Below are 17,755 nucleotides of genomic sequence, written 5' to 3' on the forward strand. Positions count from 1 at the left end.
TTTTTATTTAGTTAAGTAGGTAATTAAAATAATTAATCAAATAATTATACTTTTCAATATTTGTTATACAATTATATGCAGGTAATGGATAATGTGAGTCCTAATGTGTTATAATATATATATATATATATATATATATATATATATATTACTTAAATTAAATAGATAATTAAAATTAGGAAATATTACATATACATACATGTTCCTTACGAAAATAAGCATTAGAAAAAATAAATAATCATAAACGTATTAAATTTATTCAGTAGTAGACCAATTAAATAAATGATTTGTTTACCATCCATATTTTAAATATTCTTAGTAAGAGATGTTTTATTCGTCCTATAAAATAGTCGAAAAAATTTATTTTAATCATCTCAAAATATAGGCAATTTTTTATTTTTAATTGGTTAGTTAAGTTGAAAAATCAATTTTACTCTTCATTAATTTAACTATTAATATTATTTTTCTAATTATCATCAATTAGTGTCCCATATCAATAAAAATATCAAATTTTTTAGAAGATATATTTTTAATTAAAAAGTAACAACTATTCATTTTATGTCAACATTAATACTTGATATTCATCAAAAAAAACATTAATACTTGATGTAAAAAATACTTGGTAGTTTCAAAATTTTTATTATGAAGACCATCCACAATGTATTGCTATTTTTTATACTAAATTTAACATAAAAAAATAATAAAAATTTATATTTTGCATAGCAATTTAATTTTATCTTCAATATAAATTATTAAAAAATATGTTATAATTACTTACTTGGCACAGAGACCAAGCATTCTGAGCTGGAAGGAAGTACGCGGATGCATTACAAGCCAAATGGAAGAAGCGAATGTTAATTATTTATTAAATTATTTATCTTTTTATTTGATAATCTTTTTTAATTATATATTTTAAATTATTTTAATACAGTTTTTTATTTAATAAGTTTTGCAATCACATATTTCAAAATTATTTTAATATTACATTTTTTTCTTTTTTAATTAAATAATGAGCTATATCTTAAAAAAAAGTTAAGAGAATCGATAAACTATATAAAAATAAATCAGTTTTATATCTTTTTATGTTGGCATGTGATCTAATATTAGAAAAAATTAATTCTCAATATTGTAAAAATAAACAGAGAGAGTAAAAAATTAATTTTTATTTGAAATAAACATGTTAAACTAATAATAGTGGTAAATTTTTAATTATCATTATTATATGTTAAACTTTAGCATATTAGTTGGTGTTAAGTTTGACACATGATACAATGTATGCCAATTTAACATTAATTATAGCACTGTATTGGAGTCAAATGTTAAAACTTTAGTGTTAAATTATGAATATATATATATATATATATATATATATATATATATATATATATATATATATAATCAAATTACGAGTATAAATAAAGTTAATAAAATTTAACTAATTTAATTTATAATCTTTTAATTCTGATGTAAGTTCTTTTTTAATATATTTTTATGGAGCATAATGAGTATTTTTTTTCATGAATCATTTATATTTCTATGTTAAATTTTATCTCTCATTTATTGTTGTTGTTATTATTTGATAAATTGCTTCTGCTGATTTAAACCTAATTTTACAAAATATCATTAATATATATTTATTTATTTTTAAGATGGATGCTATTTTTTAATAATATAAATATAAATATCATATCATATCAAGATATGTGCACATTAATTGGTTTTTCAGCAGCTTAACTATTTTTTGTATTTATTCATTTATATCATCTTTTATTATTCTACTCTATACATTCTTGTCAAGAAGGCTCGGCTACAAATTATCCACCATCCCTAATATTTGAATTTTCTATCACTAAACTCTTTCAATTTCAAGTCCAACCTATCAATTTTAATTATTCTTTTTAATATTATAAAGGGTGGCTTTTTAGCACTTACAACGGAAATTAAATCTACATCATTAGCAGAATGTCGCTAAGCATTTATAGTATTTGAATTTTATCTCATTGGTATCTATTTTTTTTAACACTACAGTCGACCCTCTGATAATTAATACACATGGTGGATCAAAAATTTATTAATTATTAGAATTATTAATTTATAGAATTTATATAAAAAAATTATAAAAGATATTTTAAAGCATCTATATTAATAGACCTAATATTAATATTATATTATAAAAAAACTAACTAACTTTACAGTCACTCAATTTAAAAATAATAATTTTATATTCAATTTAAAAAATATCAATTGATATCAAATTAAAAAATAATTATTAAGAAGTTATATTGATAATGTAAAATAATTTTTAATATTTTTTTATACTAGAAATACTTTATTTATTTTAATTTGTTTATCTAATAACTTTTTTTTAAAATTTCTCAAAAGAATAAAAAAATCATAATTTGATGGTATTTTAACTTCCACTTTATCAATTAAGATTAGTATTGTCTCAAATAAATCATCAATTGTTATATATTTCTTTAAAAAAATCTCTCTAATAATTAATATTCATGTAGAATATATTTTAAATTTTATTAATTATTAAATAATAGAATTATTAATTATCCGACGTGGAACGAAGTTGGTTCTCTCAATTTTCTATTAATTATTAGAATTATTAATTTATAGAATATTAACTATTAGAGGGTCAACTGTATTAGAATAAATTGCTTGGCTATTAGAAAAATACACACACAATCAACGCCACATCACCTGCCATTTTATCTAAAAAATTAAAATTTTTAAAAACCCTAAAAATCAATAATCGTAAAATTCAAAATCTCAACGGCAGCTCTCGCCCTTAACCCAAACTATTGTCCACATTGCCTCATCGTCATTGCGCCCTATAGCCTCCATCGCCGTCTTCTATTGCGTCCATCAAATCTTTTGTCGCTGCAGTCAGACCTCAAACACAACCCCCACGTATGTCTCGGACGGTTCCTATCCTTTGATCGATAGCAATGATGGCAACTAGGTTGGAGGGCGACCAGGTTTAAAATGAAGAGGCAATTTGAGAGCGATTGGGTTTGAAAGGGGCAACGACTGTTGGAATGGAGAATGGCGACGGTTGGAGTTGAGCGGGCAACCTTGACTGGTGGAATTTTTCAGTTTTAGGATTTTTAGTTTAGAATTTTTATAGATTTGTTAATGATGTGCAAATAATATGGCATTTACTGTGTGTGTTTTTAGTAGTCGTTTGTTTATTTTAACAGTATTAAACAAATGGTAGGGAATATAGCGATTGCAAAATTAAATTTAAAAAATTTAAAAAATCACTGTTGAAATTTAAAAAAATTAGAGATAAAAGGTCTGAATATAAAGGAGCGTGGCTGATAATTAGCCAGAAAGTTCCCAACTACAAATATTAATGACTAAACTTGTTTACATTTAATAGGAAGAAATGAAAGTCAAAAACCAACTGTTAGAGCATAATTCAGCAAAGGCCCCATATGTTTTATTCATTTTGTGATTTATTAAATGATTATTATTGCACTCCATGATTTTTAATCGTCAGTGACCCCACAAGTTGAAGCTCATCATCTTGTTATCACTACATTCTTCTCTGCTTTTATTGTTTAACTGTGCCGTTCAACCCGCATCGACATTTATATCTCATTTTGCAATTATTCATTGGGCAATTGGATTCATATAATTACATGTCAACTTTTCAAGTTATAAGGAGAAGAAGACGGCCTAATTACACGTTGAATTTTTTTTCCATTATATCCTAGCTTAAAAAAAAATTCATTGGTACTTAAGTTTGGATTTTTACATTTCACCTCTATTCCGAACAAGAATACAATTGACGATATAATTAATTTAAGGATACAATATAAGAGTTATATCATATGTATTTTTTTATTTTGAAAAAAATATAAAAAAATACTTTAACTTTTAAAATATTCAAATAAATCCTAATCATTAATTAAAATTTATAAAAACAACAAAAAAAATTCCTCCCGGACGGCCACCGAAGAGCTGTCGCTGCTCCTTCTCCGATGAGGAGTTGTGGCTACTCCTCCGATGAGAAGGAGCATGTAATAACCCGTAAAAATTTAAGGCATTAGATCGTGCCACATGTCTTAAATTAAGAGATTTAGGTCAAGTAGGTTGGAAATGAGAAGTAAGTTAAGAAACATAACAGAAAGGCGTAATCGCAAAAAAAACCCTCACCTTTTAACCCTTTTTCAGTTGCACCCTGACGTTGCCATTTTGTCAGTTGCACCCCAATTCACACTTTTGGGTTTCAATTCCACCCTCAAAATCAAATTGGACTTTTTTCACTCGGGAAAACTTCATAAAAACCCTTATAAAATACTCGTTTGAACTCTTTTCCACATAAAAAGTAAAAAATGGATTACTTATTTTAACTTTTTTTTCAAATGAAAAAGAGATCAATTTAGTACTTGAGGGTGGAATTGAAAATTAAAGGTGTGAATTAGGGTGCAACTGACAAAATTACAACGTCAGGGTGCATTTGAAAAAGGGCTAAAAGGTGGGGTTTTTTTTTGTTGATTAAGCCTAACAGAAATAAGTTTGTTAAGTGGATAGCGAAATAATGTAATTTTTAGTTGGAAATTATTATTTGACAAATTGATTTTTAGCGGGATTAAATAAAATAAAAATAATAAAGATAAAATATAAATTCCGAGCTAATAAATTTCACGTCAAAGTTCGTTAAATATAATTAAAAGTTGATCAAAAAAGGTTTTCCGAGATCGTTTTGAAAGTTAAGCACGTCGGTTAATAGATTGAGTTAAAGTGTACTTTAACCGGGTCAAAGTGGACCTTTTTCTACTTGATGATGTCATTAACTTAATGACAAAGGGAGTTTCCGTCATCCTCATTATTCCAAGATAGCAGAAGAAAAGTAAAACTTTCACTTTTCTCTCTACTATGGTCGAACCCCATCTCCAAAGGCTAGGATCATCATTTCTTCACCAAAGTTGATAGTTTTTGTTGCAATCCATCACAAACTCAAATATAATTAAGGTGACCTAAGTAATTTACGAATTTCTTGATTTTTTGTGATGAATTGATGAAAAAAAATGGTTAGGGTTTGAAGGTTTCATGGTATTATGTGTAATTGATGTTTGTGGTATGTTTGTGAGGTGAGATTGAGAGTTGTGATGTTAAATTATATGTGAAACCCATAGGTACAGGAAGAGGGAGCTCCATACCAGCCATGTCCTGCTCCGGTGAGTAGAAAATTATGCTCGCCACGAGCAGAATTATGCTCGGCCAAGCAGAATTCTGCCGGCCGACAGAACTCAACTCTGCTCACACCAAGTATAATTGGGAAGTCCTTAGGGACTGCGTGCTCATTCCCCAATCGACAAGGGAGAGAGCTTTTTGGTCGATAGATTTATCTTGACAAGCAACGATTCGAATTGAGTTTAAACGCGATAGTTTGACGTTTTTGCGATAAAACGTTATATGGTTTTAAGTCGAGTTTAAAACCAATTATAAAAATGACTTTGAGATATGGAATTAATGAAAAGAATGAGGTTAAGTGAATACGTAATAATGAGTTGTTTGATACGGAAATCAAATAAACGATTGGAATTGAATACGAGATTAGTTATTCGACGAAATAAAATGCGTTTAAAAGTTAAGTTTGAAATCGACATAGAGATAGTAGTTTATTTTAGTTAGTACTCTAACTTTAAGTTTAAAATAACATTAAAGTTAGAGTACTAACTAAAATAAACTACTAGCCGTCAAGCGTTTCTTCTTTTGTTTTTCGCTTCGACTGCTGTCAATGGTTTATTTTTGCCGTTGGCGGTAGCCATTTCTTTTTTATTACTTTACAATAAAATAAATGACCGACTCCTTTTCATCTTTTCATTTTGGTTGGTAAATCTATCGACGAGGCGCATCAATTTCAATATATATACAAATAAAATCAGAGATGGATGAAGACCTTTCAAGATTGAAAATGAAATCGTTATAGGTTATATTAGTTTTTTTTTATAACTATTTTACAGCGATTGTCTTTCTTTTTTGAAAGTTTTGCTATTCTTTCTATATGAAAGATTTGTTGTTTTTTTATGAAGAGTTTGTGAGTCTTCTGTTAGACAGAAAAGGATTGGATCTTATTGTGTTAGAGTAGTTATGTAATTTTGATTTTTTTGTAAGGCGATCTTCGAATCTAGGTTTATATCTTGTTCCATGTCAGGTCATTAAAAACGGTTATACCCTTTCTGAATTCTTACACATGTAACTGCTCTGTATTACTAATGAAAGATTATTGTCAAAAAAAATAAAATCTAAAATACTAACTAAAATATATTACTAATTAAAATATTTAATAATTACTATTTTAATTATTTTTTAATCATATAAAATTTTAAATAAGATAAACTATTTTAATTTTTAATATCAATTAAAAATATTAAACTATTAATAAATTATTTAAAATATTAAATAAAATAAACTATTCCTAATTAATTATTATTTTAAATATAATTTGATAATTTAACGAGTCACACTACGAGCCACGTGTGAAACACATAAAGCGACACCAGTATACATAAATATATTCAAATAAAGTTTGTATATAACATCGATTAACCAAATATTTATATTTTAACACTTAAATTAATTTATTTTACAGTGAATCGATATATTAATGCATAGTAGTAGAAAATAAAACACTATTTATTGTTAAATTGTATTTTTATTTGGAATTATTTTTCAAATACCTGTTTTTGATAAAGTATTTACACCATTTTGGCCAATCTTTTCCTTTTATCCAACGCTACCTAATTCACCAATTTATTTACCAAAAATACCTACTATATAAAGAAGCCTTATCTCATTTTAGGTTAAAGTTTTACATAGCCACCCTTTTTTCTTTCTTTTCTCTCTCAAAGTTCTTTTTTCTTTTTTTCTTTTTTTTTTCATTTGATTTCCAGTTTATCTCCTCCGATTACTTTTTTGTTTGTTTTTTCCGTTCTTCTTTCCGGTCGCGCTTTCGTTCGTCTATTTCCGATGGATTTCTCGCCGTTTTCGGTCGTTTTTCCGTTTGTCTTTTCCGTTTGCACTAGTCCGTTCGTCTCCTTTGTTCGCGCTATGGATTTCTTGACTCGTTTTTAGATTTGTGTAATTTTTTAGGTTTTTTTGTAATGATTTAAATATTTTGTAAATAAATTATTGTAAATCTATAATTTTTTATTTATAAAATTGTTCTATTATTCATCTAATTATTTATTTTGTCTTTTCTTATTCATATATTTGTTTATTGTTACTGATTTTGTAAAGAAAAAATTGATTTATAGTGCATTTGTAGTAATTTTATAATATATTTACGTTTTAGTGTATTTTTGGTGTATTTGTAGTGTATTTTTGCCGTTTTTAGTATATTTATGGTGCATTTACAGTGTTTATGGTGTATTTGCGGTGTTTATGGTGTAGACCACAAAAAACACTACAAAATGCCATAAATACACCAAAAATACACTATATATACACTATATATACACTAATCTTACACTATAAAAACACCATAAAACACTATATATACACTATTGTTACACTATATAAAAAAAATTCAAAAACAAAATCTATAAAAAAATAAAAATTAACACTATATATACACTAATCTTACACTATAAAAACACTATATATACACTATTGTTACACTATAAAAAAATAAAAATAAAATTTCACGAAAAAAATCTGTAAAAAAAATTATTAAAAACTGTCGGTCAGTTCGGCCGACTGAACCGAAAAAACCGAAAACCAAAATTGAAAACCGAAAAAAGGTATTTTTCGTAAATAAAAAAAGGCAGAAAAGAAAAATCAAAACTTGATAGATAAATGTGTGAATAAGTTATCAAAACATATATTTCAGAAAATTACCATTTTTTATTTTGATATGAGCCACATGTGAATTATGTAAAGCGTCACTAGCTGTTAAATGACCATAAAATGTATACTTATTTTGCTAACATTTAATATTTCTTCTATTATAAATAAATTAAATTCTAATTAATGGGAACATAATGTAAATTATTTGTTTATAAGAAATAAAATTTATTTAAAGTTATTTTACATAAAACATGTATGAAATTTTCTATTACTTAACTAAATATAATAATTTTAATTTTATATTATCTATAAATAATTAGATCATTTCTAAAATAGTTTAAATAGCTTTTTAATATGGATAATTTTATCTAAATAAGTGAAAACATCAATCAACTGTTGAAAACAAGCTTCAAAGCGGAGGTATATATCGAACATCTCTATTTCATCTAAATCTATACATGTTATATGTTCAATTTCTTTAAATTTATCAAGTTATCATATGTTAAGTGTGATATTTTTTTATGGTACAATATCCATTTTATCAACTAATCACTTTGAGTTGTTTTGAAACAACCACATTAAATTATTATGTTAAAATAAAACTCCAATAAAAAAGAATTAAGATAACATTACATGTTAAAATAAAAAAATTGTTAAACTATTTAATCTTACGGTCACAATGCGCGATAATCGACCTAATGATATAAAAAACAATAAAAAATAAAAGATTTGTTCTTTTAACTTAGAGGTAAAGTTACTGGTTGACCTTAAATTACAGACAAAATGATACTTAGATTTTTGTTGCTTGTAGTGGTGTAGATATAGCATACGAACTGTCAATTAATATCTCATAAATGAGCAACATTTAGAGAGAAATGGAGACCCATATACACCACTTCGTAAGCTACGCATCGAGTTGCTTTCATTTTTGATTCTATGGTTTAATGATATGCTTTTGTAACCTGCAAAAATGGTTGAACAATAAATATCGTTAAATTATAATTGAGATAACATATCTTAAAATATATTGACATGGAGATCCTCTTTTAAACGGTTATGATAGTGATCATTTATTTTTTGTAGTAGAGTCCTATATATACGGTTGAGTTAGATACTACGATTTAAATTCAGATTTAAATTTCAAGCTATATATATATTATGAAATAGACAGTTTCAGGAGTTGGACTCATAAGACGTAAAATGGAAGCTTTTTCGAAATCTTTTCATGCAGAAGATGATGAAGAAGCTCTGAAATGGGCTGCTTTGGAGAAACTTCCGACGCATTTACGTATACAGAGAGGCATACTTAACGAGAAAGAGATCGATATACATAAGCTTGGATTGATCGAGCGGAGGAATTTGGTTGAAAGATTGGTCAAAATCGCAGAAGATGATAATGAAAAATTCTTGTTCAAGCTCAGGGACCGCATTGATAGGTATGTATAGATATTTACTTGTATGATATGGTAATATTAATTCATGTTCTGAGAATTCTTGAAACACAGAGTTGGATTGGACATGCCGACAATTGAAGTCCGATACGAGCATTTAAATGTTGAAGCGCAAGCTTACATAGGAAGCAGAGCATTGCCGACAATTTTCAATTTTTCCATTAATTTGATGGAGGTAAAAAGGTTCAATAAATTTAGTTTTCATACTGTATGATGGAGGAATATGATTTAACTGTGTTGTACAACAGGAATTCTTGAATTATATTCACATACTTCCAAGTAGAAAGAAACCATTACCGATTCTTCATGATGTGAGTGGAATCATCAAGCCTCGAAGGTGATCAGAACTATTATATATAATTGATAAATTCTGTAACAAATTTCAGAGTACTCAAGTAGTTATGTCTGCAGAATGACACTACTGTTGGGCCCTCCAAGCTCGGGGAAGACGACTTTACTATTGGGTTTGGCCGGAAAACTCGATAAAGATCTCAAAGTAAGGACATAGATAGGAATCCATGGTGTAATTAAGCAAGCTTTTTGCCTGAAAATCTAATTCTGCAAAATGTTCAGTTTTCAGGAAGAGTGACATATAATGGACATGGAATGGAAGAGTTTGTACCGCAAAGAACGTCGGCTTATATAAGCCAGAACGATCTCCATATCGGAGAAATGACTGTCAGAGAAACTCTTGCCTTCTCTGCAAGATGTCAAGGGGTCGGACCTCGTTACGGTAAGCGACATTCCGGCCACCGATTGTTTTGATTGGATGGGTTTGATGAGTTCATATGAAATGATATGATGTGCAGGGATGTTAGCAGAGTTATCAAGAAGGGAGAAGGCAGCAAATATCAAACCAGACCCTGACATTGATATCTACATGAAGGCGGAAGCTTTGGAAGGGCAAGAAAGCAATGTAGTGACAGATTATATAATCAAGGTAGGAAAATTTACAAATTATTTTGTAATCATTGTTGAAATTGTGATTAATGTGTGTGGGACAATGGCAGATTTTAGGGTTGGAAGCATGTGCTGATACGATGGTGGGTGATGAAATGATCAGAGGCATCTCCGGCGGTCAAAAGAAGCGGCTCACAACTGGTAAACTATCACTCAGCCTTTTCTGCAAACACTTACCGCTCAATTAATTTTTATCATCAACAGAAACAGAATACATTCATTATCCAACGAATTGGAAAATGATCTTTAAACTTTCAAATTGCAAATGTTCAGATTGCCGGAAGCTAGTTTTATTAACTCGACTTCTATTAATTGTTAATCTCTAATGCCAAGATTAACGTTTCAAATGAAACGAGATGTTGTTTGGTTGAAGAAGAGAAATCGGCAGCAAGGAAGGCGGAGGGGTTGGGTGATGAGTCATGGTGGTGGTGGTGGTGGTAATGAAACTAGGGTTAGGGTTAGAGTTGGGGTTACAGTGATTGCGGATGCAGTTATCTTGAGGCACAATTGAAGAAAGAGAGTCCAGTGATTGTGAGTGTAACCGAGTCGAGCCAACTCGCGAGGTACCCGCGATTGACTCGAAGTTAATCGAGTTGAATTCGAGTTCGAGCTACTACTCGAGTTAAATATCGAGTCGAATTCGAGCTTCAAAATACTCGGCTCCATAAGCTGTCGAATCTAATTGAGCTTTAGTTAATTTACTTTTTTACCCTTTAAAATTATACATATTTACAATAAAATTTCTATTTTTATATTAAATTTTTTTATTTTTATTTTTATAGAGATAATTGTGTCGCATTTAACTTGAGACTCAAATGTTCTAACGAGTTTGAATTTGAGCTTCTAAATAAAGTTCAATCGAACTAGAGTCGAGCTTGGCAATGTTTCGACTCGACTCAACTCAATTACACCCCTATTGTGACTCCGATTATAGTGGGATGGTGAGTCAAGTCTTTTAACGGGCGTCGTTTCGAGGGGGAAATATTAAAAGATAGTTGAGTTGCACAATTAACGCTGTAGTAAAACTAAATTTAGAAGTTACTCATTTCTGGTGGTGTCTAATTCATAATAATCTCTCCCTGCCGAACAGACTCGAATATGTTAATAACTTAATATATAATTCTGCTGTATGCAAATCTGCAGGAGAGATGCTGGTTGGACCAGCAAGAGCACTCTTCATGGATGGCATTTCAACTGGTTTAGACAGTTCAACAACTTTTCAGATTGTGAACTCAATCAGACAATCAATCCACATTCTCAGTGGAACTGCCCTTATCTCTCTTCTCCAACCAGCGCCCGAAACTTATGAACTTTTCGATGACATCATTCTTCTCTCAGAAGGACAAATTGTGTATCAAGGTCCCCGCGAGAATGTGCTCGAGTTCTTCGAATACGCTGGCTTCAAGTGTCCTGAGAGGAAAGGAGTTGCTGATTTCTTACAAGAAGTAAGATTCAATTATTGAATGAATTCTGTTTTCACTACACATATAAAATTCATATGTTGCATTTGCTGATTTACTTTGGATTTAATAGGTTACATCAAGAAAAGATCAAGAGCAGTACTGGGCGTGTAAAGATGAACCTTATAGCTTTGTTTCTGTTAAGGAATTTGCTGAAGTATTTCAGTCATTCCACATTGGGAAAAAACTAGGTGATGAACTTGCTACGCCGTTCGACAAGTCCAAATGCCACCCTGCTGCTCTGACAACCAAGAACTATGGTCTCAGCAAGAAACTTCTTCTGAAAGCTTGCATTTCAAGAGAACTTTTGCTCATGAAGAGGAACTCCTTTGTCTATATTTTTAAAATGGCTCAGGTGAGTTAGTTGCATTATGAGCAGTACTTAGGAATGGACTTTTCTGTTTTAGTCAGATTAAATATTTAATAAGTTTATTAAAGTAATGTATTTACTTTATTTTGTTTACATTTCAGATTATTATCATGGCTCTCTTAACGATTACTGTATTTCTAAGAACAGAAATGCGTCGTAACACACCAACAGATGCAGCAATATATCTCGGTGCTCTTTTCTTTTCTGTTGTTACGCTTATGTTCAATGGTTTTACAGAGCTTGCTTTGACCATTTTGAAACTTCCCGTCTTCTACAAGCAAAGAGATCTTCTGTTCTACCCTGCATGGGCTTATGCTTTACCCACTTGGATTGTCAAAATTCCAGTTACCTTTGCGGAAGTTGCTGTCTGGGAAATCATGACTTATTATGCTATAGGTTTTGATCCAAACATTGGAAGGTACGAAAACAGAGATCTTCCATGAATTTTTGCTTCCTAAAGTTTGGAACTGATTGTTTTTAGAATTTTATTGAAGTTCTTGATGGCAGGTTTTTCAAGCAGTACTTGCTGCTCCTATGTACAAACCAGATGGCTTCTGCACTGTTTCGTTTGATGGCTGCATTAGGAAGGAATATTATAGTCGCGAACACTGTTGGATCATTTGCATTAGTTGTGGTACTCGTTTTAGGTGGATTCGTCTTATCTAGAGGTGAATTATTTATATATTTAAGCAGCTTACTTCATGATTGAGACTTCACTTAAATAATGATGCTGATGAAGATTGCATTGTTGTTCACCAGATGATTTGAAAGTATGGTGGTTATGGGGTTACTGGATCTCACCATTGATGTATGTCCAAAATGCTATATCTGTCAATGAATTTCTTGGGAACACTTGGAGACATGTAAGTTCTGTTTTCCTTAAATATTTCAAATGAGAAATACTTGAATGAAAGATTCAGCGAGAGTGATTCGAAGTAGCTATGTGGAAAATTTGGCATTACAGGTTCCTCCTCTTTCAACAGAGACACTAGGAGTTAGTTTCTTGAAATCTCGTGGAATTTTTCCCAAAGCATATTGGTATTGGATTGGAGTTGGAGCTTTGATTGGATTTATCTTTCTATTTAATATTCTTTACGCTCTAGCCCTAAAATACCTTGATCGTAAGTATCCATCTAATCTTTAGTATCTATCTAATATCTAAAGTCAGCGACTGAGTAAAATGCATCATATGGTTGCAGCATTTGGAAAGCCTCAGGCAATAATATCAGAAGAGGCCTTAGCTGAGAAACATTCTAACAGAACTGGGGAGTTCACTGAACTATTAACAAGTGGAAAGAGATCTTTGAGTGAGAACCAAGTAAGCATCTCATCCACAACAGTTTCCTCAAGAGTGGACAGCTTTAATGAAGCAGATCAAAACACGAGGCGTGGAATGGTTCTCCCTTTCGAACCCCTCTCTATGGCATTCAACGAAATTAGATATGCTGTAGATATGCCACAGGTACCTTAAGAGCTGAGTATTTAATCAAACATATAAAGTCCGGAGAAATTTCAAATGCTCAATTTGGAATTGCTAAAAAGCTTGCGTTCTTTATTTCTCTCACATTTGCAGGAAATGAAAGCTCAAGGTATTCCTGAAGACCGTCTTGAACTCTTGAAGGGTATTAGCGGTGCTTTTAGGCCAGGAGTATTAACATCTCTAATGGGTATTAGTGGTGCGGGTAAGACTACACTAATGGATGTCTTGGCTGGAAGAAAAACAGGTGGTTATATTGAAGGAAGCATCTCAATATCTGGGTACCCCAAGAAGCAAGAAACATTTGCTCGCATATCAGGATACTGTGAGCAAACTGATATACATTCTCCACATGTTACAGTCTATGAGTCTTTGCTTTATTCTGCATGGCTTCGTCTACATCAAGATGTTGATTCTCACACTAGAAAGGTAATTTCCAATTATTTATTCTTTCTTATTTTTACTGGAATACTCGGAATTGATTTCTTAAAAAGTCAAGGCATATAAACTTAGAGAAATCAAGATGCTGAATAGTTTCTAGGTTTGTTGATATTTAGATTATTGATGTATAATTAATTGACTCCAGATGTTCATTGAGGAAGTTATGGAGCTTGTGGAGCTGACATCTTCGAGAGAAGCACTTGTAGGATTGCCTGGCGTGAATGGTCTTTCAACTGAACAGCGAAAAAGGTTGACAATCGCTGTTGAACTTGTTGCTAACCCATCTATAATCTTCATGGACGAGCCAACCTCTGGCCTTGATGCCAGGGCAGCTGCTATAGTTATGAGAACAGTGAGGAACACAGTTGATACTGGGCGAACTGTGGTGTGCACAATACACCAGCCAAGCATTGACATTTTCGACGCCTTTGATGAAGTGAGATACATTTTTCACGATTAAGGAACTGCTAACATGTTTTTATTCTATCTTATGCCAGTATTAATTTCTAGATTATCACAATGCAGTTAATTTTATTAAAAAAGGGAGGCGAAGAAGTTTTTGTGGGTCCAATAGGCCGTCATTCATGTCTTTTGATCAAGTATTTCGAGGTTAGAGAAATAGATGCAAGCTAAACACTAATTATTTTATTTCAGTAATTCTCCTTGTTACTTTCTGATGAACTGATGACACTGAGAAGTTAAATTTTATAAGGACGTTGAAGGTGTTCCTAAGATCAAGGATGGTTACAATCCTGCAACTTGGATGCTGGAGATTACTTCAGCAGCACACGAAGCAGCTCTTGGGATTAACTTTGCTGATATCTACAAAAACTCAGAGCTATACAGGTCAGTCACTTGAAAAATGTCAAAAAATAGCTAAATTTGAAAAAATATATCTTAACTGATATGAAAAATGTCAAAAATAGCTAAGTTTGAAAGACGAGCAACTTGATTCTCATCAGATTAACTCACTGTTTGAAACATACCTTGTTGTTGTAAAGATACTAACATGTTATCATATTAATTCAGGAACAACAAAGCCTTGATCGAAGAGCTAAGCACGTCTCAACCGGGTTCGAAAGACTTATACTTCCCAACTCAATATTCGCAGTCTTTCTTAACCCAATGTAAGGCTTGCCTATGGAAGCAGCACTGGTCATATTGGCGAAACCCTCCATATACGGCTGTGAAACTCTTGTTCACAACAATTGTAGCTTTGATGTTTGGGACGATATTCTGGGATTTAGGCTGCAAAAGGTACATACAAACACAACATGCTGTTTTATAATGCTAAATAGTTTTAACTCTTCAACCTCTTATTTGAGTTGTTTGTCCGAAAACTGCAGAAGTAAGCAACAGGATATCTTTAATTCAATCGGTTCTATGTATGTCGCCCTTCTCTTCATCGGTATTCAGAATGCTGCATCAGTTCAGCCAGTTGTGGCGATTGAGAGAACAGTTTTTTACAGAGAGAGAGCAGCCGGAATGTATTCTGCATTGCCTCATGCCTTTGGACAAGTAAACTGATTTGTCCACCCATTTTCTTTCTTTCAGGATTGATTCTGATGATGATCATAATGAAACCTTAAGCTTATCCAGGATTTTCAGGAAACTTGACTTAATCATTTGTGTTTTTCCCAGGTTATGATTGAAGTTCCTTATGTTTTTATCCAGACCATCATATATGGAGTCATAGTTTATGCAATGATTGGACTAGATTGGACTGTGAGAAAATTTCTCTGGTATATCTTTTACATGTTCTTCACATTATTGTACTTCAGTTTCTACGGCATGATGACGACAGCCGTTACGCCCAATCACAACATTGCTGCTGTGGTTGCATCCGCCTTCTATGCCATATGGAACCTTTTTTCAGGATTCATTATTCCTCAACCGGTAACCTGCTGTTATCTTTACATTTTGAGTATTCGCAAATAAAATTGCAACCTTTACACTGAATTGTAGTTCTATCACGACCTCCAAAAGTTGACAATGTCATTCACGAATTAATTAATTTTTTTTTTTTTACAATTCTATCATCGTTTAAATTCCAGTAAAATTATGCTAAAGAGGAGAAAGTCTCACTGGAACTCGAAAGGGTGATATAATTGATTCGTAAATGACATGCTAATTTTTAAAAGCCGCGACAGAAATACCCGTTACATTTGCATTGAACATATTATGATGATGAAATAATATATATGACAGAGGATTCCGGTGTGGTGGAGATGGTATTATTGGTGTTGCCCAGTGGCTTGGACCATGTATGGATTGGCTGCTTCACAATTTGGAGATGTAGAGGAGATGTTAGATACAGGTGAAACAGTGGAACAATTCTTAAAGAGATATTTTGGGTATAGACGAGATTTTGTTGGAATTGCTGCAATTGTCATAGTTGGCTTCTCTGTGCTCTTTGCCTTCTTCTTTGCTTTTTTTATTAAAGTATTCAACTTCCAGAAAAGATAATTACATTTTGTTCTGATTAATGTAAAGTAAATTATACTTCCAACTTGTGATTAATGTTTAAGCAAGTTGAAATTTGCTATGCATGCCATAAATAGTTATGTGCCTTAACGCTTCTTTGCTATTGAAGCAATACAATTTCTTTGTTTGGATACTTCCATACCAATTTGACATTCTTGGTGCTGGGGCCAGCAAACAGCCAGTTAAACTGAATTAACCAATTTAACGATAGATTTGGATTAAGTTTATTAGTTAAAGTGTTTTGGTTAATTTCTCTCATCCTCTCTCTTTGTATTTCTTCATCAATGCTTATATTTTGGCCCACCGCCGTTCATATTATTGATCGGCGGTGGTCTTTTTTCTTATTTACTCTTGTATCAAATTAATTTTGATTCAATGATGACAAATTTTTTCAAATATGTTGGTCGTTATTATTTGTCTCCTTTTGTGGAGTTTTTGATTTTATCCTTCATAAGATTTGTTATTTGCTCCATGAATATATCATTGTGGCGTAAATCTGAATTATATTATCAATAAAAAATTTACTTCTACTATTCTTTCAATCGGACTCTCTCATTTAAAGACGAAGTAATCGATTTGTGGTTTATAATAATACAGAGTGAAGCGAACGGATTGCCAAGTTGCACATCCAAAGAGCTCTGTCAGTGCGTTTGAAATTTTTTTACATAAACTTTTATTTTTTTATTGAGATTTTCTCTTCGTACTTTTGGAATATATTGTTTAATTTAATTTTTCATCAAATTATACTTATATTACTCCATTCATGAAATTTCATTATTCTAAAAAATATAATTTTTGGTTAATTTGGTTAGTTTAATTATTTAGTTAATAAATAATTCAGCCTGATTGCAGTTACGAGTTTTAGAAATTCGATTAACCGAATTAACCAAATATTTTATATTATTCTTTATATTTTTATCGATTTAATTAATTTAATTGATGAATTTGGTTAATTCAATTTTATATTTTTAAATGTTTTAATCAAATCAGTTAAATTGATTTCGGTTGAAATAACTATTTGGATCGGTTTGGTTAGAACGATATAAAAGAATCAGTTAATTTAGTTTTAGTTAAATGAGTCGGTACTTCACCGAACCGACGTTTGCTCACCCCTAAGGTTTTTTTTGTACAGGGTTCATGAGATTTCCTAAACGGGTCTCAACTATGAGGCGGCACCTTTAAACCTTCCACATTCAGACTAATCCACACTCGAGCCGTGTAGATCACTTGCGGGAGGTAAACTCTGACCCCAAGTTTTAAACGGCTGCATACATGAGTATGGTTCGAACCCGCAACCTGTACC

At 31.1% G+C, this 17,755-nt stretch overlaps 1 protein-coding gene across 1 annotated transcript; it reads left to right on the top strand.

Moving 5' to 3' along the window:
* The first annotated feature begins 8,774 nt into the window (after window positions 1-8,774).
* Window positions 8,775-16,585, top strand: LOC126687751 (pleiotropic drug resistance protein 1-like). The gene is made up of 22 exons (XM_050382309.2): window positions 8,775-9,245; window positions 9,315-9,435; window positions 9,509-9,597; window positions 9,672-9,756; window positions 9,834-9,993; window positions 10,070-10,200; window positions 10,271-10,361; window positions 11,364-11,665; window positions 11,754-12,035; window positions 12,152-12,468; window positions 12,558-12,718; window positions 12,810-12,913; window positions 13,015-13,171; window positions 13,250-13,512; window positions 13,624-13,956; window positions 14,114-14,404; window positions 14,494-14,577; window positions 14,681-14,814; window positions 14,998-15,225; window positions 15,315-15,486; window positions 15,610-15,864; window positions 16,177-16,585. The coding sequence occupies exons 1-22, from the start codon at window positions 9,010-9,012 to the stop codon at window positions 16,432-16,434; spliced, it is 4,254 nt and encodes a 1,417-aa protein (XP_050238266.1). The 5' UTR covers window positions 8,775-9,009; the 3' UTR covers window positions 16,435-16,585.
* The last annotated feature ends 1,170 nt before the right edge of the window (window positions 16,586-17,755 follow it).

This window comes from Mercurialis annua, linkage group LG1-X (assembly GCF_937616625.2).
Source record: "Mercurialis annua linkage group LG1-X, ddMerAnnu1.2, whole genome shotgun sequence".
NCBI lineage: Eukaryota > Viridiplantae > Streptophyta > Magnoliopsida > Malpighiales > Euphorbiaceae > Mercurialis > Mercurialis annua.